The sequence below is a fragment of the Ceratotherium simum genome, chromosome 11 (genome assembly GCF_057802395.1).
Source record: "Ceratotherium simum simum isolate JZ-2026a chromosome 11, ASM5780239v1, whole genome shotgun sequence".
Classification (NCBI taxonomy): domain Eukaryota; kingdom Metazoa; phylum Chordata; class Mammalia; order Perissodactyla; family Rhinocerotidae; genus Ceratotherium; species Ceratotherium simum.
Window position 1 is genome coordinate 20194607 of NC_141910.1, and position 27112 is coordinate 20221718.

Here is a 27112-nt window from a genome sequence, read left to right on the forward strand (position 1 = left end):
AGCCAAAGAGATGCCCATTGGGTGGATAATTTTGACATAGACAAATGCCTATGTTTCTGGAAGTTCAGGAATGACTGAGTGGGATCTCTTTTAGCACCTCCAGGAGAAAAGCAACAGTGGCCACAGGGGAGAACTGGGTAGATGCCTTAGCCCTATGTGGATTTAGAGAATAATAAGATCTTGTTTTGTTTGGTGCTTTCTCATAGACTCAAAAACTGAGAAAAACAAGCTTGCCCTTGTTATCCCTGTTTTATAAAGAAACGGAAGAATTGCTAAAAGCCTCACTCAGTGTCTCAGGGCTGCTAAGAGAAAACTGGACCCAGGTGTTCTTCCCCTGTCTAGTGCCCTTTTCACCACCATACACCAGCATTCAGCATCAAAGGTGGGTGAACTTCAATCCTCATCCACAAAGATCATGGTTGCAATAAGCACGAAGCCTAGGGTAAACCACTAGTTTCTCCTTGACTCAAGGTGAAACTTTTACTATCTTTGGAGCACTTGTGGCTTTCCAAACGCATACATACACCCTTTAGGTATACTACATTTGAGGCATATATTTAATCTTCTCTTAATGTGTTCAATGGTAGCTATTTAGTTAACATCTCTGTGTAGTCGCTTGGCACATTCAGGAGGATGGAACATCTACTGTGCTTGGAGAGCAGGAAGGGGCAGGGACTGTATCTTTTGCACCCTAGTATTTCCTAGAAGGAAATACTCAAATGCTAGGTAATTTGTGGGATCCACTGCAAAGTGAAAATGTGGAGCCCCTTGTTCAAACATTATAAAGAATTTCAAGACCACAACAGCAGAGCATCAAACCAGGCAAAGATCCCTATGCAACTGCGCAGGTTGCACGCCGGGGAAGCCAGCCCTGCCCTTTGCCCATGGTCCTACGCCAAGGCAGGAAAAATAATTTAAAGACAAAGGGGAGGGAGAGGGGGACTCCAAGAGTTCTCCATCTCCCCATCTCACTGTGCCAAAGCCCACGGGGCCGGCTACCCCTGGCCCAGGAACTATGGCCTTCAAGGGCCTGGGACAAGGGCCATCCTCCACCAATACGAGCGAGATTTACTGAATAATTTAAAAAACATATTTGGGCTTACCTTTTAACCCGAGAAAGTCCATTTCTACTGAAGTGCAAACATTTCTGGGCTGTGTTGGATTTACCTTTTATTTTTTTATGTACAAATAATGATTCCTTAAAAATGCCCGTTCCCCTACCAAGACAAAAAAGATCACAAGATTCACGCGAAACTGAAAAGCCTCTGCCATTCAGAGCCTTGGCAAAGGCACCTGTGCCGCCCCCACCCTCCCGGCCCACGGCGGGGGGTGGGGATCCTCTGAGCCCGAGCACCCCTCCGGCTCTTCCCTGAGCTGAGCTGCCCGTCTCCGCCCCCTCCTTCCCGCCCCGGATTCTTAATCCAGGGGTTTGGAAGGAGGGAGGGAACCAAACAGGAGCCAGATGTGTGCGAGTCCCGGGCTCCTGCCTCCTCCCTCCTCTCGGGCATCTTAAAACCCGGAGCGCTGACAGAGAGGGATCCGGAGCCAGACAGACGGCGAGCAAACAACTCCGCTCCAAGGCTCCTCCGGGAGTGGAAGCCCGGAGGGAGGGGGGGAAAAAGGAAGCCGGGCATGCTCAGTAGGCGGGACAAAGTTTTTTTTTTTTTTTCTCTCTCTCTCTCTCTCTCCTTTTTTTTTTTTTCGGTCGCAAGTAGGAAGCTTTTTGCACTCCACCACCTCTGGCCGCTGGGAAGACGTCATCGCTTCCGCCCTACTTCCTCCTCCTGTTGGCGGCGGTGAGAATCCAATATGGAGTAAATCGGTGGAGTCGAGAGATGGGGCTCGGACGGGGCGCCCTGCACCGCCTCCCAGGCGCACCTCCCCCGGCCGCCGACCGCTCCCCGGAACCGTGATTGGCCCGGCCCCCCCGGGGCGACCCCGCACCGAGCCCCCACCCGCGTCCGGCCTTCTCCTCTCAGCAGTCCCCGCCGCCCCACGGCGCGCTTGTTTTTCTCCTCCTCTCCCCAGCGCCGTCCCCTGCCCAAATCTCTCCCCCTCCGCCCGCTCCCGAAGCCCCCGAACCCCGCCCGCCTCGCCCCTCGGCGCTGCGACGCTCACTCCCTCCGCAGCTTGCCTTTGCACCCCTTTCCCCAAACCTCACCCCGCGCTCCGGTCGCCCTGCTTCCCCTTCTGCCTTCTGCGGCGCCCCCCTCATCTGTAGCCGCCCCCCCCCCAACCAAATCAGGCGATCTCCGGAGATGTGAAGAAGGAGGGTGAGCGGACAGGAAGATGAAGGGAGCAAAGCTGCCCGCCGCGGGACAGGCGTCTAGGTGAACAGGAAAATGACCGAAGAAACACACCCGGACGAGTAAGTTTGGCCGCGGAGTGGGACGAGGGTGTCCCGCGGAGACAGCGTGGGGGCCGGGGCTGAGGACGCGAGTGGGGACGCTGGTTGGGTGAACTTGGCATGGGGTGCAGCGACTCGCTGGCCTGTGGGGTTTGGGACGCGAGATTTCCCCCCTTGTTGAAGTGAGGAGGGGGCAAAAACTGCTGCGGCCGACAGGGGCGCGCCTTGGGTCGGCGGGCTGGTGGCCGCTGCGGGGGCCAAGGGCGCGCGGGTGACCTCGGGGCGGTCCCCGCTCCCTCTCCAGGGACTCACAAACACCCCTTCCCCCCCGAAATCCTCGGCGGCTGGAGCGGAAGACCTGACACCCCCGCTCCGGTTTCCTGGGGTCGGTGGATTTTTACATGCTGACTTTGTGACTCTCCCGCCCCGTCGCTCGCCCGCAGTCCCTTCGGGAGCCCACTGGGGCCCAGGCTCCGCCATTTCGTTTTCTTGAATCGCTCTCATTTGCATACCACATTTTCATTCATAAAAAACAGGGCAGAGCGAGAGGAGGACTGGGCTCCGGCTGCGCGGGGGTCTGCGTGCGCCCGAGTCCCTGCGCCGCCCGAGGGGTCCGGCGGCGCGTGTGAGTGTGGGTGCACGCGCTGATGGCCCGGGACAGGCGCCCCGCGGGGTCGGGGCAGCTCGGGGGGCGGATCCCAGTCGTGTGCGGCGGGGGCGGGCGGGAGCGTGCGGGGCAGCGCGCTGCAGGCCAGTGTGTGTGTATGTGAGTGTGCGCGCGTGCACAGGCGTGCGTGCCCGGCCCGCGGGAAACAATGCTCAGGGCGCGCCGCCCAAGGGGCTCCCGGGCAGACCTGCCGCCCGTGGGACTGGTGCCTTTCTCCGGCCCCCGGGCCCCGGTGCAGCTCCCTCCGGCCTCGCGATCGCCGAGCAGGGTTTGGCTTTCTCCCACCCCGGCTCGAGGCGTTTCCAGTCGCGGGTGCAACCGAAGCTGTGCCCGGCGCCTGAGGTCGTCGGCCTCGGGTCCGAGCGGTCACCGCACGGCGGCTGCCGCCGCTGCTCAGCGGCTGTGCCCGCCACCAGCCACTTTTTTTTGTGAATAAGACGCTCTCCTTTATTGTCACATGATATCCCTCCCCTCCTCCCCTGCACATTCATAAATCCGGAGCCTGCCTCGGCTCCTTTCATTCAGCGCTGCCATTAGCCAAGGTAGCGGCGGCGCTGGCTTGGGCGCAGGGAGCGGGTCTGCAGCCTCGGGGACGCGCCCTGGAGGGAGGCCCCTCGCGTGTCTGTGGGGGCGTCGGGCTGCCGGTAGCCAGCTCCCGAGGCCCCGGGTCTTTTGCCCCCGCGAGCATTGAGACTTGGTGCAGAGAGGGGAAGTGACTCAGGGCTGGGCGACGGGGAGGGCTGCTCTTGCAGCAGGTGACAGAAAGCTGTTTTCTACTCTGAGAATCTACTCAATTTTTTTTGAATGCCCGTTTATCCTTTGGCGTCTGCTGTTGCCAGGCTGGATGGAGAGGGTTGGGGAGGGCTGGGGTTTGAGAAAGGGAATTTCCTTCTTGTGGGTCCCCAGGGAGTTTTGACTGCAGTAACCCCTGGTCTGCTGGACACCCATAGCTGAATAGGATCCCGCCTGGTGTGCGTGTCGCAGCCGTCCCGCCACATCTGGTTTTTCTATTTTAGACATTTTGCTTTGCCTTCATAGACAGTATCTTCAAATGGTAAAATGAAAAAAAGTTGCGCTTCTAGGGCTGAAATATGGAGGGAAAGGAATATGCTGCTGGGCCTTGTCCCCCTTCGGACTCGACTAACAAACAGGTGTTTTTATGGTTCCTCGTTTGTCCCTGCACACACAAATAGCAGTAGTAGCAGTAAGTGACAGTTGTCATGCTCTGGGCGTCGGGATTCTTGGAGATTGGTTCAGCCACCCTACACTGGGTTCCTTGGCTCCATCTCTTGGGAGTACTGGCCAGGCCACTCCCTTTTCACAGCGGCATGTCCGCTTTGCATCCTACCCCACCTGGTATCCAAAGCAAAAGGATTTCTGGTGTGATCACCAGCAAGAAATAAATCTCTATTCCAGGCCTTCAGAGCAGTTCAGCATGGAAACCGGCTGCCCCCACTGCTGTCAGAAGCCCCATTGAGACAATGGATGTTTGAGGACAAGTTCTGGTTTCATTTAGAGAATCAGAAAGCTGTAGTTCTTTAGCCCACTGCAGAAATGGCCTTCTCGGCATTACTTTTAATGTAATGACCTTGGCATGAGACATGAAATGCCTGGTAAGAAAACGGCTGCATGAGCTATAAACTGCCATTTGTGGACACTGTCCATTATATATATTGTTCAACGTTCTTATGTAATGACCCATCTGAAAAATTCCTTTTAAATGTTAGTGCCAGGAAGAAGGTTTCTCCCTGAGTAATAGAGCTTGCTGTGAGTGCTTTTTTGTTTTTGTTTTTTTTTGCTACCGCTGTCTGGAAGCTCAGAGCTAAAATTATTGCTTGATTATGGTAGCCATATTAGCCTAGGTTTTTGCTAGATTTATATATCCCTCCTCTATATGAATTTTAGTCTTCATTATCTCTTCTAATGGTTTTATGTTTGAGGTCCCTCAAATACCTTTTGGAAGTAGGCAGAGGTGTGTTACTTATAAAGAGAATTGGTGACATCAAACTGGAGACCTAGGGAAGATATATTTGTGCCTTAGGTAAAATAGATTTTCTTGGTAGTCCACATATATTTAAGGTTTTTATTAAACAATACAGATATTTAAACATCTGTTTAAATTTAAACATTTAGCATCAGAATACAATAAATCAGAAACTTGCAACTGGTTAAATTGTGCTTAATTTTAAAAAATAATAAATGTTTTATCTTCTAATGTTGTTTTTCTATGTCAATTTAACACTCCTCTCTAATAAATATATAGTAATTCAGGAAAGCTTGTCTGCTCTTTTCACTGATGGTCCTAAAAAATAGCTAGTGTGTAGAAAATACACTGACCCTTCTTTGATCCCACTCCAGATAGAAATGCACTTTAAGGTTTATAATTCTACAGACTTTTTAAAATAATTTAAAAAGTAAAGAACATCAACAAACTATTGAAAGTGGTGTTTTGTACATAGGAATAGAAAGTGTTTTTAAAATCATACATATTTTGTCTGTATCTTTATTTTTTTTTTATTTATTTATTTTATTTTTTCCCCCCAAAGCCCCAGTGGGTAGTTGTACGTCGTAGCTGCACATCCTTCTAGTTGCTGTATGTGGGACTCGGCCTCAGGATGAACGGAGAAGTGGTGCCTCGATGCGCACCCGGGATCCGAACCCGGGCCACCAGCATCGCAGTGCGCGCACTTAACCACCAAGCCACAGGGCCGGCCCTGTCTGTATCTTTAAAGCATTTGATCATGGCTATGAATGGTTTGGAAATTTGCAGACAAAGTGAAGAAACCCTTCTCAAGCGAGCTGTAACTCAGGAGCCATTGAGCCATAGAGCTGCCATTCAGCTTTCTATTTTGTTCCTTTCACGAACTCTGCTCTGCAACACACATCTTGCTGAGAATGGATTTGCAGCTTCGCCCTAAGTCATATTTTTCCTGATGTTGAAAGGTTTCCCATTAAAAAAAACAGGCTCAAATATTTTTGCTGAACCATTTCAAGGAAATTAGACATCAGAACTCTTATATCTAAATACTTGAGCTTACTTGCCAAAAGATGAGAATACTGTTGAATCATCACACTTGACAAAATTAAGAATAATTCCCTGATGTTTATAAAAGACTCAATCTTTTATAACAGGTCAATTTAGCCAGAGGCCAATCACCAATCCCACCTTAAATGCATTTGTAACATACTTAAGACTCAAGGCTTAGCCATTTGCTAACTTTCTGATCTAAGGCAAGTTACTTACGTATCTCACCTTGGTTTTATCTAAGTGAATGAAATGGGAATAAATATTATATGTCATGGAGTTGCAGTGAGAATTAAATGAGATATCCTATGTAAAGCTTACAGTCTAGCACCAAGCATAAAACAGTGTATGGTGTTGGCTCTTTCCAGGGTACTAAGATGGGTTTCTTACAGACTCAGCTTGTTAATTTTCAAATAACCCGTTTAACTGATGAGGAAGCTTAAATAAAGTTACTTACCTAAGACAGCAAACATTTTTTATAGCATTTATTCATTTAGCCTTCTCAACAATCCTATGAGGTAGATGGTATTATTACCCCCACTTACAGATGAGGAAACTGAGGCCCAGAGAGGTTAAGTAATTTGCCCAAGGTCATACCATTAGTAACTGAAGGAGCTGGGATTTGAGCAGCCCAGCAGCCTGGCTCAGGAAGGACTGTTTTTAACCACCGTGAGGTACTGTCTCAGAAGGGAGAGGGGGATCAGCCATAGTTGTTCTGACTTCAGAGCTCACACCATGTCTGCCAGTCATGCTGTCCCTAATTCTGAATTGGTGACAGTCTGTCACCATATCAAGTCCTTAATTTATCAAACTCCTCTGTCAGTTCGATCAAGTCACCATCTTGCCATAACTTTTTCCACTTCCCCTCCCTGAAAATGCTATGAGGCACATACTGAATTAAAGTGAATTTAAATAAACTAGGGCTTGAGAATTCTGAGATACACATTGAGATAATAGGAGGAGTGTGAATTCAGAGTTGATTGTTACTGGAATGTTCGTTCTGCATTCATTGAAATAACAGTTGTGGAAATTAGACCTGATACAACAAGTATTGATCCATTTTCTTTGCTTTAGCCTTCAAAAGGTGATGTGTTTCTGCTCTAGATTTCTTAAATGTTAAAAACATGGAGTTGACTTTGCAGAATTGGAATCTTGGTCCACTTATCAGAAAATCTTGAAAGGAAGACAAAACAAAAAAACTTGGAAAGACCTGAACAAGCTTGTAAGCCAGGACATTGTCATTGTAGTCAGAGTGCCTACTGCATGCACTTACTGTACAGCTTGTCAGGTGGTGGGCCTGGGCTAACTCCATCTGCTGGGCTTGTTTCCATAGGGATGTTAGCAGATGCTACCTCCTTTCTAACTATAGCTGATCCCCTCTGCTTTCCAGTTCCTTTCACCAATAAAATACATAAAAAGAGAATCAATACAAATACCCAAACTATTCTGCCTTGACAGTCTGCTTACTTGTGCTCTTTATTCTGGAATTCTCTTCTTTCTTCCTTCCTTTCTCCAACAAGTGAAATTCTGGTCATTCCCCCCAACCAGCTTTTCCTTTTGTGAGGTCCTCCTAGACTTTCCACATCCTCACTCTCTGAGTCAAAATTGAGGACTCTTTTTTTTTTTTTTTTTTAAGATTTATTTATTTATTTATCCCCCCCCCCCCCCCCAAAGCCCCAGTAGATAGTTGTATGTCATAGCTGCACATCCTTCTAGTTGCTGCATGTGGGACGCGGCCTCAGCATGGCCGGAGAAGCAGTGCGTCGGTGCGCGCCCGGGATCCGAACCCGGGCCGCCAGCAGCGGAGCACACGCACTTAACTGCTAAGCCACGGGGCTGGCCCTTGAGGACTCTTTACAGCAGTTTTTCCCCACGCTGTATGGCAGTTATCACCATTTAGAGTGGGCTTAGATTCTGGCCCAGACTATGAGTTTGTTAGATCCAGGGTTACCTCTCAACTGCCTAGTTTTCTAGTTGTTGGCCCAATACCATTGGGCACATTGTGGTTGCTTAGTAAATGTCTGTTGAATTAAAAAGGGGATTTCATTATTATTATTATTTATTTATTTATTTTGATGAGGAAGATTGGCCCTGAGCTAACGTCTCTTGCCAATCCTCCTCTTTTTGCTTGAGGAAGATTGTCCCTGAGCTACCATCTGTGCCAGTCTTCCTCTATTTTGTATATGGGACGCCACCACAGCATGGCTTGATGAGCGGTGTGCAGGTCTGCGCCTGGGATCCCAACCTGGGAACCCCGGGCTGCCAAAGCAAAGCACATGAACTTAACCATTACGTGACTGGGCCAGCCCCTAATTATTTTAAAATGCTGTTCCATCCCTGCCAACTAATGCAATAATTACAGTTGTTGTATTTGGTTAACTTAGGGTGTGCATAAGCCTCCTACTGAGAAACTCTATGTTCACACGAAGCCCTTGGCGTGTTTTGTGGAAATTGGGTGCAGAACTGTCTGGTGGTGGTGATCTGTGATTGACAATTCAAAACCATTTTGACTCCAGTCCCTGTTGTGGGAACTGGGAAGTAGAAGATCTTGGGCACAATAAGCCAGGGCCTGTGTTTCTGCCTCTGCAGGAGGATCTCTGCAGAAATCACAATATTAACAATTTGCAGTAGCTGCAGGGTTCTGATGGAGTCTGAACACTTGAAGTTGGAGACATCTGTGCTGATGAACTCCAGTATTGGCATAGTTCCTATATTACTGGGCTGAACACAAATACACAGTCTTAACAGCGGAATCCTCAGAAACTGAACACGATGATAATAGAGGCAGAGCAGGAAGTTTTGGTGTGTGTGGTTGTTTGTTTTGGCTTGTTTTCTCTTAAGTAAATTGGGCTGATTGTTTTTTTTTTTTAAAGACCCAGTCATATCAATAAACTCTTAACTATTCTTATAAATGTTTCTTTTAATCAATATTTAAAGCTAGAACATTGATGATATTTTAAGGCATTTTAGTCACTGGAGTAGAAGGCATATTTTGGAGTGGTGCACACAGTGCTCTATGGAACAAAATGCATTTTCTGTATGCTTGCCCTGGGTAGACATGAAGGATTGTTACCATGGCTTGACATGTGTTCCATGTCATCGAGAGGAAGTCAGGCCAGGATCTTAGTAAAATATGTGATATTAACTGGCATGGGAGTTCAATAAATTAAGGAACAACTGTTTGCTAATACTTATTTCTGAGGTAATCTTTGTCAACAGTATGTTCACATGTGGCATATTACACACATGATAGCAAATTGTGCTTATGTTCCTTATGCTACTCTCAAAGTATAGTTTAAGATTTACTTAAAAACAAAATTTCTAAGGGGCAAGAAGGGTCGGGGGTGGGCGCAAGAGGTGAAGGGATGCATTTATATGGTGACTGACAAACAATAATGTACAACAAAAATTTCACAATAAAGAAAAAAAAATTTTCTGTGTTTACTTGCACTTAGAGCGTAGAGGTGAAGAAATGGATTTAGACTCTACCCTAGCATTTAGCATTTGTAATTGAAGAGATTAGAACAACACAGGCAGCTTCGAAGATGTATGGCTTTGGCTCCTCTGTGTACTGAAATAATGATTTTCAAATCTGTTTGTTTTCATTCTAAATATATTCCCTGTGGTCCGTTCATTAACGATTAAAACTTAATTGTCAGGTTAAGTGTTTTAATTTTTTTCTCTAGTTCATCTAGTAATGACATCTCTGTCTTTTCACTTTCGTTATTTATTTCTCTTATTTCTTTTTCTCATTGCATTGCTTTGGCTCTGGCCTCCAGTATTGCTTTTTCCCAGATAAGCACTGTTTATTTTGTATTTGCATCCCACCCTCACTGAGAATGCACAGAGAAGCTCGGCCCGTCTGCCCTTCTAGGTGTGGGAATAATAGCTTGTTAACCCATCTACCCACAGCCTGGCAGAGTGCTGCATCTATAGTAGGCTTCCTGCAAATGTTTATTGATTGGTTAAAATAAATATTTATTAATTGAAAAATAATTTCACCTTATATAAACATTTAAACGATTATTCACATTGTACCTACAACCAAAAAGACTTTGAGGTTGCTTTTTCAAAACTACCGAAAGGGGCAGACTGCCGTGATGGTAATGGAAGAAACATGGGCTTTGGGGTCACACCCTGCCTCTGCCCTCTGCTGACGAAGGGACTCTGGCAGGTGTCCTAAGCCATGAGCCCTGGGTTAATGTAATCGAAGTTCATTCTGCTACCTACTTCTTTGGCAGTTAAAAAGTGGGAATGTGATAGTGAAGGTAAAACATTTTAGCACAGCTCCTGATAAATCCGGAATTCAGTGGCACTCATCCACCTCTGGTAGATCTCACATCATGTAGCAAAGTATCATTTATTTTCAGAATTTAGAAGGCAGAGGATTTTCATTACCTATTTTAGCCTCACAGCAACCTTTTGAGGCAGGAAAGGAGACTCTCACTTTATGCCTAAGGGAGTTGAAGTGACTCGCTCGAGGGGGTTTGTGGGAGGAGAATTAGAGCCTAGAAGTCAGTTTCTGCTTTTCATTTGGCTTTATAGAATAGCACTTTACTTTGGGTACTTTATCAATAACGCCCAGCTGACAATTGGCCCCTTTAGTCAGTGATCTTAGTTGGCTGTGCTTTTTGAGATTTTATGTCTTTTAGTAGCTTGTCTTCTCTCTTACTGTCGGCGTACTTACCTATAGTAGCATCATTGGCTCTCTTGCCATCCCTGTCTGTGGTTTAGAAATCATACTACCAACAGCATTCAAATTGTTTCTAAAACAAGAGTCAGTAGGCTTGGTGGGGATGGGTGGGACTGAGAGTTCTCTTAGGAGTAAATTGGCTTATGACTTGTTTTTTCTACTTGCCTGCCATGTTGGTGTTTGCATTTTATATTTCCAGCCAAGAAATAAAGTGGATGCTATCCCAGAGGGTTAATGTAATCATCCACATCCTAATAATTTTACTCATTTTTACAGACCTTTTAAAGCTGCACAAGTGTGAATATAGTCAATATAGCAATTACATTTCTCTCCTTTGCTTAATTACATTTCTCTGACCTTTGCTTAAGTCCAATCTGGGATTTTTCTCAGGTTCAAAATTCCAAAACAGGTCTGCTCTGCCAGGATGGTGTGCACTGGCTCAATGTTACCTCTGGCCCTGAAGGCCTAATTGTTGCCTTCTCATTACTCTGTATGTGAACAGGTTTCAATCAGGAGTCCGCTGTTTGTAAACCAGCTTTGAGGCCCTTAGGATCTGTTCTTAGATGTCTTTTATACTAAGGAAAATTAGGGGACACTAGATTACAGGTGACCATTTGGAGGGTGGTAGACTTTGAATCTAAAGAACTTGACTTTAGAACATACTTGGACCCTAATTGCAAAGCCATGTATAAATTATTTTATTGGATAAAATAAATGACAGTGGGGGTGAGGCCAGAGGAAAGGGAGCGACTAGCTGTTGAGTGCCATTCACTTACTGCACCTAATGTACCAGACACCTAATCTGCGGGAAAGTGCCAGAGCTGTGACTCAGAGGGAGTCTGCCCTCAGGATCTTACGTTCCAGGGTGCTGGGCACTTTCATATGCCTTAAGGGGATGAGGACAGATTGTCTTCATGATTCACTAACTGACTGTCAGAGTTGTTTCCTTTTCCTTCCCCCTCTTCTGCAGGGTTCCTCCTGGAGCTGCAAGCATTGGGATTCCCAGATTTGGGGTGGGGGGGGACTCTTCATACAGAGCATTAAAGGAGGGACATGCCCTTCCCAGAATCCCCTAACAAGTTCTTCAAGTTATTTTTAGGGTGAGTGTGTGTGTGTGTGTGTTGTATGTGCATGCACGTGCGCACTCACGTGTGGATGGAATATGTCCGACAGTCAAGCATCCACAAACTACAGGCAAAGAAGAGGTTCAGAGAAGTTAAATACTTTGTCTGAGGTCACAGAGCAGGACTTGTTATTTTTAACCCAGGTCCTTTGCCTTCAAATCCCATGTCTATAGAACAACATTATGTGTCATAACTTCACAGAGCCTCACATTTCTCAATAAAAAAATTGTGTGTACAGGGGCCAGCCCGGTGGCATAGCGGTTAAGTGCACGTGCTCCGCTTTGGCGGCCCGGGGTTCGCACATTCGGATCCTGCTTGTCAAGCCATGCTGCGGCGGCGTCCCAGATAACGTGGAGGAAGATGGGCACGGATGTTAGCCCAGGGCCAGTCTTCTTCAGCAAAAAGAGGAGGATTGGCAGGTGTTAGCTCAGGGCTGATCTTCCTCACAAAAAAAACAAAAAAAATGTGTGTACAGCTTGATTTGTATTACTGTTGAGCCACTGAAATTAGAATTCACTTAGAATCCTGTAAATGCCTCGAAACTGTGAGGTGACATTTCTTCCTTGCATTCCTGTTCAGCTCTGTGGAGTAGGGAACCAGTGCCCACAGAGGAGGCCTTTGCTGTTCTCAGGTAAAGAGCAGCTCTACAGATACCTCTTGTGGAAAGAGAACCAGCCACCTTACCCGTGATGGAGAGCGTGTGTGAGCAGAATGGCTGAAAGAGCACAGTAGTCTCCTGAACCTGTGTTTTAGCCTAACTGTTTTGAGAGGAGGATCAAACTTGCATGTAATAGGGAATCACCTGGAAATCTTGTAAAATGAGGTTTCTGATTCAATAAGGCCTGAGATTCCACATTTTTAACAAACTTCCAGGTGCTGCTGGTGCCGCTGATCCGTGGACCACACTTTGAGTAGCAAGGGCCTCTCTCTCTATGGCTGTGATGACGGTGAGCGCACAGCTGCCAGGTTGTGTCTTCACAGGCGACTTCACAGACCTGGCATTTGGAATCTGTTGAAGAAGCTCAGGGGACAAGAAGGTGGTGTTACACAGGGAGCGATGTTATCAGGGCCTGCACTTCCCCATCCCCAGCAGCACTTCGAGCTTTGAGGTGTAGCTTGATTTTAGATGGTAGTGTGCTGGAAGAATTTTCTCTTCTTATGGCTTAAAAAAAGTTCTTGATGAATGCCAGGAGGCCCAAAGGATCCATCACTTAAAAAGAAATACAAAGTCCCAGCACTTCGTGTGTAATGTCTCACCATCAGCTGGCATTCTGCAGCTTCCAGACGAATCAGTCTTGTATGGAAAGCCTGCAGCCCTGCGAAGCAGGCAGGCTCAGCCCTAGAAGAAATCACAGGAAGTAATTAAACAGAGAAGGTCAGAGAAAGAGGAAGTGGTTGTGTTCTTTCTGATGCGAATAGCATTGTTGTTCCTGGGGATCAAGATGATGATGTTTAAGTCTTCTGGAATGTGACTGCTTGGGGATTTGATTGTATTTAAATTGAAGCCCTTTTAGTTTATTCTTTTAGACAGCAATCTAGTTAGGAAATGAATTGCTTTTAGGTCTTATCAGGAATCCCTATGTGCCTCAGCAGAAGTCTTAAGCAGGGAGTTGCTTATAGCTTGGCAAATTGCACTTAAATGAAATGAATGTCAAGATTATTAGAGGTTAATTTTAGGTGTCTGGAGTTCTCCCTAATTCTCCTGATTAAACACTTTAACATAATAGTTTCCTTAATTGGAATAATGATGGAATATTAGCATGCATATTAAACCATTTACCCAAATTTGAATAGGGTTAAAATGCAAATTATCCATCACTTGTCAGTGCTTACTCTTTAGAGGTAATTCCTGGTGAGAGATGGGGAAGAGACTGGAACACGAATCTGAATGGGGCTTTCTATTGAGGCCGCATTGCTAGGAAAGGCAAGAATAGACCAAAGGACTGAAGTAAGTGAGAGACCCTTTGTTTCCCCAAAAAAGAGGTACTAAAGATACCAATGCCTGGCATAGTAATAACTCCAACCTGGAGGTACGTGTAATGGGAAATCTGAAATGAGCTGACTCTAGACCCTCTCTGGTTGTATCTTCATTAGCCTGTCATATTTTTCTTTCAGAGGAAGGTGATAAGAGACTTAAAGTCCCTCCCTATCATTTAGATACCACCTCTGAAGTCTTGAATTGATGCCACCACCCAGCAGTTCCCAAACAAGTGCCTGGGAACCCATAAGCACCCATAAGTGTTGTTTGTGAACCAAATACATAATGTCAGATATTATATATAATATATATATATTACTTTTTCAGTGCACATAGCTGCATATAAAATACAACCTCACTAAAATACTGCTGCATTCACAGTGCATGTTTGTGATATTTGTCTCAACTCACAGTTATTAAAAAATACAGCTATAATCCCTGGAGAGGGAAGCTAGGCCCTGAGTTTTCTCCCTTTGAGTACTTAGAAAGTTGGGAATCATTGCTGTGACCCTCATTCTGGAGCTAAGAACCTAAGTGTGATCATTGATCATTCTGTAGGGGGTACATATACAGAGGGTGTGTTCCTACTCTGGGGCAGGTTGGGTGGCAGGTCTGAAGGAAGGCAGAGGACAAGTTTAGTTGGAGGTGGATGGGGGGAGTTGACAACGAGTCAGGACATCTCCCCTAGGGACTTGGCATGAGGTTGGGTGTTCTCACTGAAGGAAGCGAGCTGGGGCGTGAGTTGTCTCTGTCTCCCGGCTCTTCTCCCTCTCCACTGGAGCAGTCAGCATTGACAGCACACCAGTGCTGTGCAGCTCACACTCTATTGATTGTGGAAAAGAAGATACACCCCACACTAGAAGCTCTTGAATGGATACCAAGTGGCAAAGAAGATGGGTGCCCGTTGCCATGTGTGTAAGTTCTGGGAGTCAGGAAACTGAGGTTCCTATTCCCCCTTTGCCACTAACCTGCTGGGTGACCTTAGGCCAGATGTCGAGCTTCTTCTCTGGACTCAGCTGTCTCATTTCTAAAATAAAAGGATTGAATAATATCATAATATTGAAGAACTCTTCTAGTTCCAAATATTGCAAGGAGAGTCCATGTTTAAAAAATTTTGTTCTTATTTACAAGTATAATCTTTTTAAAAATAGAGACAAATGCAAAGAAGAAACTAAAATACCTCTTGCTGCACCAGCCAGGGGAGGGTTCACTTTCCACAAGGTGGGCCTTGTGTTTTAGAGGACTCAGGTGAGGATAGGGATGGTGTTTTGAGGGATGGGGCAGGTCAGGCAAGTTGGGGAGGAGGCATCTCGTGTCCATAGATTTCTTCCACGGGCAGGGAAACTACCTCTGTATTTATGCTGAGGGAGTTCAGAGAAAGAGCTGGTCCAGTTGGCTGAGGCTAAATTTGGGAGGTTATTGTGTGCCAGGCTAACAAAGTGGGTATTTGGACTTTTGTTCTTTAGGTTGAATGCAGCTGTTTAAGGTTTTGAAGCAAGAACTGATTAAGTGATATATTGGTAAATGCAAACTATTTAGAGGGTACAAGCTAGGCTGGAGTGGTGGGGGCGGGGGCCGCTAATAATTGAAGCTCCACTATATCTGGGCAAGGCTTTTCTTTCTGGCTTTTATGAAATGCAGTAGGCATTGCTGTAGAAACCTTTGTTCCAAGAAGGTTGTTGTTATGTTTACTGGAAGATGATCAAGGGTGCTGTGAGATTCAGAACAAAATTAACCAACTTACTTTGTAGATCAAACTTACAGCCTGGAAATAACCCAAATGAGGGTTTTTGTTTTTGTTTGTTTTTAATATTGTTACTTCTGCAGGAACACAGCACTGGTCAAGTGAAATGCCCTTGTGAAGTGGAAAATACATTGCCCTTTCTCAATAGAGTAAAATGGTTGCAACCTGACCATAAAATTGTAGAACTGGGGAGGATCTTAGGAAAATACCAGCTCAGCTCCCTTTCTTTACACGTAAATCACAGTCCAGAGAGGTTGAGTGACGAACCCAGGGTCACACAGCTAGTTGGTGGTTTGGGATATATTGGCGAAGAGATGTCATTGGCCTTGGTTCCTGTCCTGTTGTGGGTGCTATGTTAAACATGCGTGACAATTGCCACCCTCGAGTTGTTAAATCCTCAGGAGACAGGAAAAAGATGGTGGAAACATTCAATTCAGATCAATGTGGCCCGTGTTGATGGTCAGCCGTCAACACTGAATAGATTGCTAGCCTTGGTCAGCCCCTGTACAGGGTTGAGATAGATGCGCTTGCCAAATGCGGTTCCTGTGTGGCTCGCCTGCAGATGGCAGGTAGGGGACCCAAGGTATGGCTTCCACCTGTCATGTTTCAGAGAGAGGAAGGTAGGGAGTGGAGGCAGGGGAGGGCCTCCTTTTGCTCGCCATCCTGGGAAAGAGGAGAAGATGAGCCCTTAGATGAAAAGTTGAAATACATGTGACGTTCCAAGGTTTTTGCACCTGGGCACCAGCAAAAAAGGTGATGAAGCATTACCTATACTTATTCTTCCTCCCCAGCTCCAGCGCCTTCTGTTCTCCCCATGTGTTTGCTTTTGGTGTTAACTGCCGAGGTGGTGTGGTCAGAGACAGCAGGAAGTAATATTTGATATGCAGGTCTCCTGGGGTGGGGGTCGCTCGGTTCCAGGATGGGAAGGGTGGCGGTTTGGGCACATGAGTGTGAGAACTCCACGTACTTCTAAGCCAACAGGTGCTTACAGCAAAGAGAGGAAGGGAAGAGTCGACCGGCTGGTCATGTAACGAGCATTTTTTATGGTAGCTTTTCACTGTAAGTTTTCATAAGGCGGTTGCCCCATAGGTTAACTCCAGATCAAGTCGGGATTATCCTCTACTGAATCATACAGCTAGTAAGTGTCGTGGCCAAGGGCATATAGAAGCCTAGGCTTGAGGAAGACTGAAAACAGTCCCCACACCAAGACACACTATCCCTGAGAGTCGGCGGTCCAGCAGACAGGCTGGGAGGACACACCCCGCTTTGCTGTGGTGAGACTTGGTCTGTTTCCCAGTCCTGCTTTGAAACTCCACTTTTCAGTCAGGACTCCCCTTGGGATAATAAGATTCATACTGTTTGTATAGGATAGGAAACTTGTATTTTTTTAAAATTTCCTTCTCTTGGGGTTCTACACCCGCCAGCCTTTTGTTTTGCCTTGTTAATCCCTATCAGCTGGGCATCCTTCTACTTATAGAGTAAAAGATTCCTTGTGAGCCTGAAGATTCCATTGTGGAGTTTCACGCTTCTCATCGTGGGTGCTTCTGGGTCATCCAAATGGTTAAGGTGCTTTGGTTATAAATGGTTTACCTGCAGATCCCTCCTTCCACATTCCTCTTGTTCCGCATGGAGCAGTACAACAGTGATTAGGAGAATTAGGCAGATGTGATCCACCCCCCACCCCTGGCATGCAGCCTGAAATGGACAGTTTATCACTAGGACAAGAGGCCCCAAGGTGGACTGTATCTGGGGCTGGTTTGGGATGTTATTGAGGACCCAACACCCTTCCATCTTTCCACTCTTACATTTCTCCTCCCTAGACCAACCAACTTAGAATTTCACCCCCACCGCCTGTGTCAGTATTTTAAAAAATCCAGATTCTACTGTACCTCCAACTAATCCGAGTTTGGAAGAGGGGAACACCCAACCAAACCTAGAGGATTGTAACCAACCGAAACAGCAGTGACCAGGGAGCATTTACTCTTTTTAAAGATCCCTGAGTGACAGATGTTAACTAGACTTATTGTGGTAATATATACAAATATCAAATCATGTTGTACACTTGAAACTAATATAATGTTATATGTCAATTACAGCTCAAAAAAAAAAAAAGATTCCCCTGTCTATCACTGCCCATTAATTTATCCTGAGTAGTTGGCCATATCGGAGGATATTCGAAAGGCCACACACATCCGTATCAGTGAACGGGAATGTTCTAAGAAATGTTACTCCTTGCCTTCCTATTCTTTCCTCTTGGTTTCATCTCATTCAAGTTAGATAACAAATAATCTCTTAGGGAGGAAGATACCAAATTGACGTTACATGTGAAGGGAGATCATAAGAGACGATAAAAAATAAATTCTAATTGTTGATCCAAGAGGTCTTTTATTTAATAAAAATTCTAAAGCACACAAAAAAGTCACCTACAGCTGTCCAAAATTACGACTGTTTTTATTATTTTCAGAAAAGGTTTGGCTGAAACTTTAAAAGCCCCATTAATTTTTTTCAGAAGTTTTCCTTGGTGATGTAACACAGATGCCTTTAGGATACAAATTTAGCTCTTTTAATGTTAAAGTAGTAAATAAAGAAATATAGGGGTGTTTTTTTATTTTCCTTTTTTTTTAGTGAAATGGGGACAGTTAGTTTACAGGGAACAGGAATAGTTCTTGCATTTGACTTTTGACAAACTTCTGTTAACATGAGAGCAGTGTTTTCTCAAATTTAGAGGAAAACAAAGCTATAGAATTATATGCTTTTACCTAGAAATGAAAATACATTGACTTAAAACGGATGCCTCTAACAAAAACTGATGGCAGGTTTTAAGCTTGTAGCTTGTCACCCAGAAGTGTGGCGCCGCATGCGAATGTGGGGAAGGCTGAAAAATTGTTTTAATGTATTAGGAGAAAATGTGAAGGGCACACCTAAAAATGGGAGTCTTGCACAATAATGTGAATGTACTTAATGCCACTGAACCATACACTTAAAAGTGGTTAAAATTAAATGTTATGTATATTTTGCCACAATTTAAGAAAAATGAAACATCAAACCAAAAAAATGGGACAGAGTCAACTAATGACTTAATAACTCAAAGACTTCTTTCCAGGAAAATGGCAGCCTGAACACAACTGCCTGGGCCTGTGCACTGCAGACCCTGAATCTATTTCACATCCTCTTAGTAGATTTCTAGATTTCTAGCTTCCTGTGGGTCCCTGCCTGGTCTCCTCTCTCCCACCAAAAACTGCTTTCCCAGAAGGGATTGAGGCGATTAACTTTGAGATTAGGTCTGTGGTGCCCAGTCGTGTATCTCCTTAAGGTTCCTGCAGTTGACCTAGCATGTGTGTTTCTTTCTATACTATGTCTTGACAAGGGGTTGGAACCTCTGAGAAAGTTCTAGAGGTGGGAACAGTTCTGCGGTAGAGCTAAGAGCAGAGGTGGTCTTGGTTGTGGTGGTGTGGGTGATGGGCCCTTTCCAGATGGTGAGACCAGAGTTGAGGAGGGTCAGCTCATTCAATCGTGACCAACCGATATGGCCTTGGGCAAGCACTTCATGTGCAGAGAGCCTCGGTGGTTCTCAAGGACAGCAAGAATTCAGCTTCAGAGACTGTGACAGCCATATGGGATAATAATACACAAAACTAATACTCACACGTGTAAAAACCAGTCAGCTCATCCCTTCCTCCTTTCCTTATTTGCAGACTAGAAGATTCATAATCAGGCAGGTGAAATTAAGAATCACTCAATTCAGACAAACGTGTGAGAATGAATATGTGCCGTAGCGCAGACCCGTGAAAAAGCAACTTGTTCTTTGAAAATGTTAGGCCCTTTTTTTGTTTTTTTGAGACTTGATGTTTCTCTCTTTGAGTAGTTTTACTAGGCATGTTGGTGTAAATTAGGTTGTTAGCATTTCTGAGGTGGCATACCCCTAGAGTGGGAATATTAGCAACTTCTTATGTAGCTTTTGTTGAATTTTTCAATAAAACTACTAATGAACATTAAATAAAATAAAAATAAATACACTAACTCTTACCAACAAGTACTCATTCTTGATGGTTGAAAATCTATACTCATTCATAAACTGTTTATAGATTTGACACTTTCTGGCCTTGGGAATACTTAAGTCACCACATTTGATACTTAATTTGTCAATCTCTATGTCCAGTAGAAAAAAAACAAATGTAATGAACTGCTCTGATAAGCTTTGGGGATAGGGTTATTCGTGGTCGAGGGCATATTTGTTCATGTGAAAGCACACACTCCCCCCCAGGGATTGAAACACAAGAGCCGAAGATCTTACCAATTTAGGGAGCTGAGAAGTATGCCCTGTTCTGCCACACCGGATGGCCCGTCAGTTCCTGTGGACACTTCTGCAATAAGGAACCCGCGTGCCCAGTGACTTGGGTGTGTGGCTCTGATGGTCAGTGAGCTCTTCTATGGAACCTCTGCCCTCTGCAGCAGCAACAATCGGTTCTCTTGTTCTGATGGCCCTGCTGATACAGGAAGGCAGTGCTCCCTCTTTTCTCTTCTGCTGGCCCAACATCATCCCGGTCTCCTTATCAGTACTCAGGTGCAACCATGTCTCCTGTAAGTGGGGGCCCATAACTAGAAGTGCTTCTCCAGGTGCTATGGACCCTTAGATCCTGTGGATATCTGCCTCTCTTCGTGCAGGCTAGGGTGGCCGGGGGGCCACGGTCGGTGTAAAGGCATCAGGCTGTTTGCATGGAAAACCCATGCTGCTTGTGCTGAGCCTGCACCCTTGATTTTCCTTTTTATGGCTCTATCGGTCACCATCAGCTGCTATGGGCTTTAGAGGTGTAGACATCTCTCCCCTTGAGAGGGGCAGGCAAAAAGCAAGCCCTCCCAGTGCCAGCGTGAGCACTTGCTGGGCGTGCTGTTGGCTCTAGGTGTGCTGGGCAGTGTGGGGAAGGGAGTTGCCTCCTGCTCCCAAGGATCTCTCCACTTCTAGGTGAAGGACTCCAGTCTGTTGTATTCCCTGGTGGGTGGTATTCTTTGGTAGGGGTGCAGAAGGCCAGGAGAGAAGGTGAGTGAGCTGCTTATAGCACTGAGATAATTGTTTCTTGAAGCTGGTCCTGGGCCACCTACTTAGAGTCAGTAGTCTGGAGGGCTTGTTAAAATACACATCTGTGGCCCACCCAGACCTCTGGAATCAGCTTCTCTGGGGGTGGGGCCCAGGGAATCGACATTATTGAAAAGCTCCCTAGGTGATTCTTCTGCCTGCAAGCCCGAGTTTGAGATCCACTTCCTAAATTGTAATTACATCCTTGAGGTTCGTTTTCGCAAACGTCCAGCTACTGAGGACTCAGGAATTGTAAAGACTACCTTTGTGCCTTACTCCAGCCACCCAGTGCTTTTAATAGTTCCTGAGTATGTGTTTACACAATCTGCATTTTATGAAGTCCATAAAGACATATTTACCCAACAACTCACCACTGCTCCAAAGGTCAGCTGTCCTCGGTTTGTATGAAAGGCATTTAACGCAAAGTCAATTAACACCAAGGTAGAAGCCAATTAAGGCAAGGAAGTGAGCTGTTGAGGCCAACATTCCATTCCTAACTTTTGTCCCCTGTTGTAGCTTAGTTTTACAAGTCCCTTTAAGCCATTTACTTCGCGTAGCCCGTGCCTGTGTGGCCAGTCACCGCATACAGGTAAAGTGCCCTTTATCGTGGCTTCATGTGGGAGTGCTGTTTAAAAGCGTGTAGTATAAGTAACTATTAAATGATGGCACGTTAGCACTGTGCAACTGACTGAAGCACCCTCCTGACTGCAAGCAGCGGGGAGTGCCGGGGAGGAAGGGCAGGGCAACTCAGTCTCCCTCAGTGTTGCTTTCAGAGCCTGCTGTTGAATGAGTCCTGCCTGGGTCCAGAGCTGTGATTTCCTCCTTTGCAGAGTCATTCCTCAATGAATGGCTGGAAGATTAAATGAGACAACGTGGGTCACGTGCTCAGCACAGTTCCTGGTACACGAAAGCAATCAATTTGAAAAAGGTATCTGTTGCAGCTGATAATGATTATTATAACAAAAATTGAAAACCCTGAGAGGTTAGCAGTTGCAGTAGGTCAAGAAGCTCAGCTGGTAGGTTTTTCCACAGTGAAGGCACCCAGAGCAAACAGCCTCAGGTCCTCCTGCACTGGCTGGGGCCCCATCCAGATGCCAGCCGGGCCTCCTCCTCAAAGGAAAGGTATGGAAATGCAATAGAGTCTTTCCTGTTAGACGCTGTGCATGACGTCTTTCAACCTACCTTCTTACCTTAGGAGAAAAAAGCTAGGTCCTCTTGTGATTTCATTTGGGAACCATTTTTATCTAGCGAGGTTAAGAACTGGAATGGTGAGTACAAGTAGTGAAGTAAAAAGGAGATTCTGGGGGCCGGCCCTGTGGCTTAGCGGTTAAGTGCGCGCAATCCGCTGCTGGCGGCCCGGGTTCGGATCCCAGGCGCGCACCGACACACCGCTTGTCCAGCCATGCTGAGGCCGCATCCCACATACAGCAACTAGAAGGATGTGCAGCTATGACATACAACTATCTACTGGGGCTTTGGGGGAAAAAAATAAAATAAATAAAAATAAAAAAAAAAAGGAGATTCTGCCTGAGAGGGTATAATCAAACGCCACAAACATGCTAAAGGATCCCAGCGTGGGCAAGGGAGGCAGACACTGAAGGCTACCTGCGGAATCTTTGGCACCAACACACCAAGTTATGCATTTATTTTGCATTTAAAATTATTCTTAAAGTCTTCATCAGGAAACAAAATTCTTGTTACTAGAAGGGAGGCTGTCGAAGTGGCTTTATCCTTTTTAAATAGTGTCCCAGGTGCAAATTGCTAAGAACTGCATTACTATAGGGAGGTAGTAGGGCTTCTTGATAAAGATCATAGGATTTAGACCAGTGCTGTCCAATGGAAATACAACAGGAGCCACATAAGTAAGTTTAAATGTTCTGCTAGTAGTGTTTAAAAAAAAAAAGTAAATATGGGCCGGCCTGGTGGTGCAGTGGTTAAGTTTACACACTGTGCTTCGGCGGCCCAGGGGGTCTGGGTTGGATCCCGGGCATGGACCTAGGCACCGCTCATCAAGCCATGCTGTGGCAGCATTCCATATACAAAGTAAAAGAAGATGGGCACAGATGTTAGCTCAGGGACCATCTTCCTCAAGCAAAAAGAGGAAGATTGGCAACAGATGTTAGTTCAGGGCCACTCTTCCTCACCAAAAAAGGAAATAGAAACAGGTGAAATTAATTTTAATATATTTTTATTTAACTCAGTATATCCCCAATTATCATTTCATCATGTAATCAGTTTTAAAAATTATTAGTGAACTATTCTTTTTTTTTATAATTTTATTTATTTATTTTTTCCCCCAAAGCCCCAGTAGATAGTTGTATGTCATAGCTGCACATCCTTCTAGTTGCTGCATGTGGGACGCGGCCTCAGCGTGGCCGGAGAAGCGGTGCGTCGGTGCGCGCCTAGGATCCGAACCCGGGCCGCCAGCAGCGGAGCACACGCACTTAACCACTAAGCCTCGGGGCCGGCCCTATTAGTGAACTATTCTGCAATTTTTTTGTACTACACCTTTGAAACACAGCGTGTATCTGACACTTGCAGCACATCTCATTTAGACCCGGTGAATTTCAGGTGTTCACTAGCCACATGGCTAGTGTCTACTGTGTTAGCACATCTGTAGACTAAGGCAGACCTGGTGTGAACTCCTCTGCTGCTTATTAGCCATGTGACCAGAGGTAAATTACCTGAACCTTAGAAAGCCTCAAATGTAAAAATGAGGGCCGGCTCCGTGGCTTAGCGGTTAAGTGCGTGCGCTCCGCTGCTGGCGGCCCGGGTTCGGATCCCGGGCGCGCACCGACGCACCGCTTCTCCGGCCATGCTGAGGCCACGTCCCACATACAGCAACTAGAAGGACGTGCAGCTATGACATACAACTATCTACTGGGGCTTTGGGGAAATAAATAAATAAATAAAATTATTAAAAATAAATAAATAAAAAAAATAAAAAAATGTAAAAATGAGACCATAATACCTACTTTTGTGGGCTGTTGTATCAAGTCAGATGTATGTACATAAATGTATGGGTCCTTAAAGAGATGCTCTGTTCATCTGAGGTGCCTCATGAGTGCCAGGTGGATGTTACCGGCCTCTGGAAAGCAGTTTCAACTTGAAGCCTTGTTGAGAGGGCCTGAGGTCGAGACAGAAGGAAAGGGTCATGGGCCAGCCCGGTGGCGCAAGCAGTTAAGTGCCGGCACTCCGCTGTGGCAGCCGGGGGTTCGCTGGTTCGGATCCCGGGCGCACACCGATGCACCGCTTATCCAGCCATGCTGTGGCGGCATCCCATATAACGTGGAGGAAGATGGGCACGGATGTTAGCCCAGGGCCAGTCTTCCTCAGCAGAAAAAGAGGAAGATTGGCAGATGTTAGCTCAGGGAGGATCTTCCTCACAAAAAAAAAAAAGAAGAAGGAAAGGATCGTGCCCCTCTGTTAAGCAGCTTGAAAGATGGAACCAGCAAGAAAGGACAGGGGCCCTAGAGACTGGTTTTGCGAGGAACTATCTCTGGAGCTGAAAACAGAGACTGATAAATCCTGTCTAAGCCGAGGGAATGGGCGTGGAGGATCTGGAGCCACTCGCCCATTTGGTTCATTGAAGACCAAGATTCTCCTAGACTGTGCCCAGGATTTGTGACTGTGCAGGGTGCCAGAGGGGACTCTGGGAAAGAAATAGGAAAGAGGAGGAAAGGGGGCATGGCCTGGGTTGGTGGCGTTTGGGGGAGTTACCCTTCACAGACGTGCCATGTCATAAGCATTCTGATAATTCTTTTTTCTCTCCCTTTAGTCTTCTGGCTTCCTGGCCCAGCTTTTGATGTTTTTTATTGTTTGTTCTGAAAAGTAAAAGTATTACTAGACCGTCGCATTCTCTTGTTTTAGTGGTATTTTAAGACACTCCCAAAGAGCCAAAGGGAGAACTATCCTCAAATTGCAGTTCTGGGGAGTTCCCTGTGCTCCATCGTCCTTTGTGATCATGCCAGGTGGAGCGTGCACGGATACAGTGTCTTCACAGGCAGAAGGACAACGTGATCCAGCCAGAGAATAAATACAAGTTGATCTCTCAATTTAAGCAGACCAGACACCAAAATCTAGATTTGCAAAGCACGTGAATGCGGGTGTGTGTGACAGTCACCATATGCGAAGACTCAGCAGAAAAGTGCTTTAAATAGGCAGCATCCCCCCATGCCGAGCAGGGAGAAGCTGCATGCCATGTACCCACCTCCCTGATTTATCAGCAGTTCTCCTGCGTCTGTGGCCACACAGCAACAGGTTGAGCCCCTTCGTGCTGAATCTTTGCTTGATGAGGACAGTTTAAATGGCCCTAAAGATTGTCATTTGATGGGTTTTCACTGCATATGGTGTTTTCCTTGAATTCAGCCATAGGTATTAATCATCTCCTAACACCACACAGAGATATGTAGCCATCTCAAGTTCCTGTTATTTCGTTGTTAGTTCACATTATTAATCATCTCCTAACACCACACACAGATATGTAGCCATCTCAAGTTCCTGTTAAGAAGTCAAGTTATTTCATTGTTAGTTCCCATTAGCTACAAGGCCAGAGACTTTCTGTCATGGGGCTTTTAGCCATGAATAAAGGAGCTGAGTGCCCCATTTGAGAAAGGACTAAACTTTCCACTGCCCCAAGTAGTGTCCAGTGACTTGGATCAGAAGCCCGTGTGAGCCGCCGGGAGCTGGTGGCTTGGTGGAGGGCCTTGCCTCATTCGTGGGTCTGTGCTCTCAGAAAAGGTGGATCTTATCTCTAAGAAGTGTGGCTCTCTTTATCAGGCCATTCCGTAGAACAGGTTCACTTCCAACAAGGGTCAAAAGGAGAACTTGATGTTAACTATTGCTGGCCTGTCTCTCACCTGCAGCCAGGAGAGCTGATTTGCCAAGCACAGAAGGAAAGTGAAATAATGACACATCCTAAAGGGTGTGTTTCTACCTGCCCCCGACCTTCCATCCCCCCACTGCCCAGAAAATCCTCCCCAGAGATGGAAAGTCAGGACATCTCAGGTGTAGGGCACAGAAGATACAATGACCAGTTTCATTTCCACAACCAATTAGGCACCTTGTCACTGCCTCTCAAAGCTCCTTGCAATCTTAGAGACAAACTTGGGTGCCCCCCAAGCAGATAAAATATTGGGTCCGACCTAGCAAAACTAGGCTGTGTGATTTTTTGCGGGGGGCACAGCTGGTATCGCTTTGGGTTTTTAACATTTCAATTCATTTTTCTTGACTGCTGTGAAGAGTGAATTATAGGAAGGGGGTTGGAGGATTAGCAAGTTTGTGGGTATAGGTTTGGGTGGAGAGGATTAGGAAATCTAGTTTCTCACATTTTCTGTGTTGGGCACAGGCTGCGGGATTTTTCTGCCTCTGGGATGGTCTTTGTGGCTCTGGCCTCTTGTCCAGGGTCTGGAGGACCTGCTGCCTCGGGTGGTTGCTCTTCTACCCTCAGGGCAGCATTAGCAGCTCCAAGGAGTCTCCATCAACAGCATCTAGGCCAGAAGCACCATTTTACAGGTGAGGACACTGAGGCCTGGGAGTTAAACCCAGGTCACACAGTTGGGTAGTGGGAGAGTCTGAGTGCCGTGGTGGTTTCCTCTTCCCATAGGGGTCATCCAAAGGAGTGCCAGGAAGAAAGGGTGGGCCCGTGCTGCCCATTGCAGGGGACTCAGCTTGGAGAATTGGTTTAGAATTTCAGAGTGCCTGAAGGAACGGGGAAACAGTCACTTAGCAGAGAGGCCCTGGGTCTTCTCAAACAGGAGTGCTCTGGGTAGGAGGAGGAGGGCGGAGGAGCCTGAGGGCTCGGTGGAGGAGCTCAGATGTAGCTCCTTAAATTAGTTCAAAGTGAGAACTGTAATTGCTATACTTGCTCAAACCAAATGTCTGAACATTGTTATAAAATGAGGTGTAATCACAGAAAAGAAGATTGCAGCGCAGCATCACTCCCACAAAATAGCCTTAGTGTTCTCTGGAGCCCCACGGTGCTGAGGAATCTTCTGGGGCTGCAGAAGGCCCCTTAAGTTGAGGTGTGTGTTTTGGACTTAATTGGGAGAGTTCGTCCTGCTCCTTCGGACAATCATTCAGTTACTTGACATTTGTAACAAGTTGGTGGTGAAGGGAAAAAGAATCGCCATTAAACATTTTAGGAATATTTGAGGTCAGGATAAAATAAGATGTGAACAAGAGGGAAAACTGAGGCTGATTTATGGCAACTGGCCCTTGTTAACTGCTATTTGAATGATAAAAGGAACCATGAAAAGTATATTTCAGTAACTCCCTGGAAAATGACTTCCTCTATCAGTATTTTTATGTCAATTCCATACTTTTCTCCCCAAGCTGAAAAGTGCTATAAAAAGGCAAATTGAGCCCTGATTCTGCCTTTTGTTAGTCACGTCATCTCGAGCAGTCCCATAAACTCTAAGCCTTCGTTTTTTTTGTTTGTTTTTTAAATAATTTTATTTAT

At 46.0% G+C, this 27112-nt stretch overlaps 1 protein-coding gene across 2 annotated transcripts in view; it reads left to right on the plus strand.

Moving 5' to 3' along the window:
• The first annotated feature begins 1566 nt into the window (after nt 1–1566).
• Nucleotides 1567–27112, plus strand: part of SPRED2 (sprouty related EVH1 domain containing 2) — a 115450-nt gene continuing 89904 nt past the window's right edge. Inside the window, exons 1-2 of one of the 2 annotated variants that reach the window (XM_087436652.1) lie at nt 1567–1796; nt 2246–2368. In XM_087436652.1, the coding sequence (XP_087292778.1) occupies nt 2343–2368 (26 nt within the window). In that variant the 5' untranslated portion in view covers nt 1567–1796; nt 2246–2342. The other variant, XR_015553637.1, reaches the window with a different exon arrangement.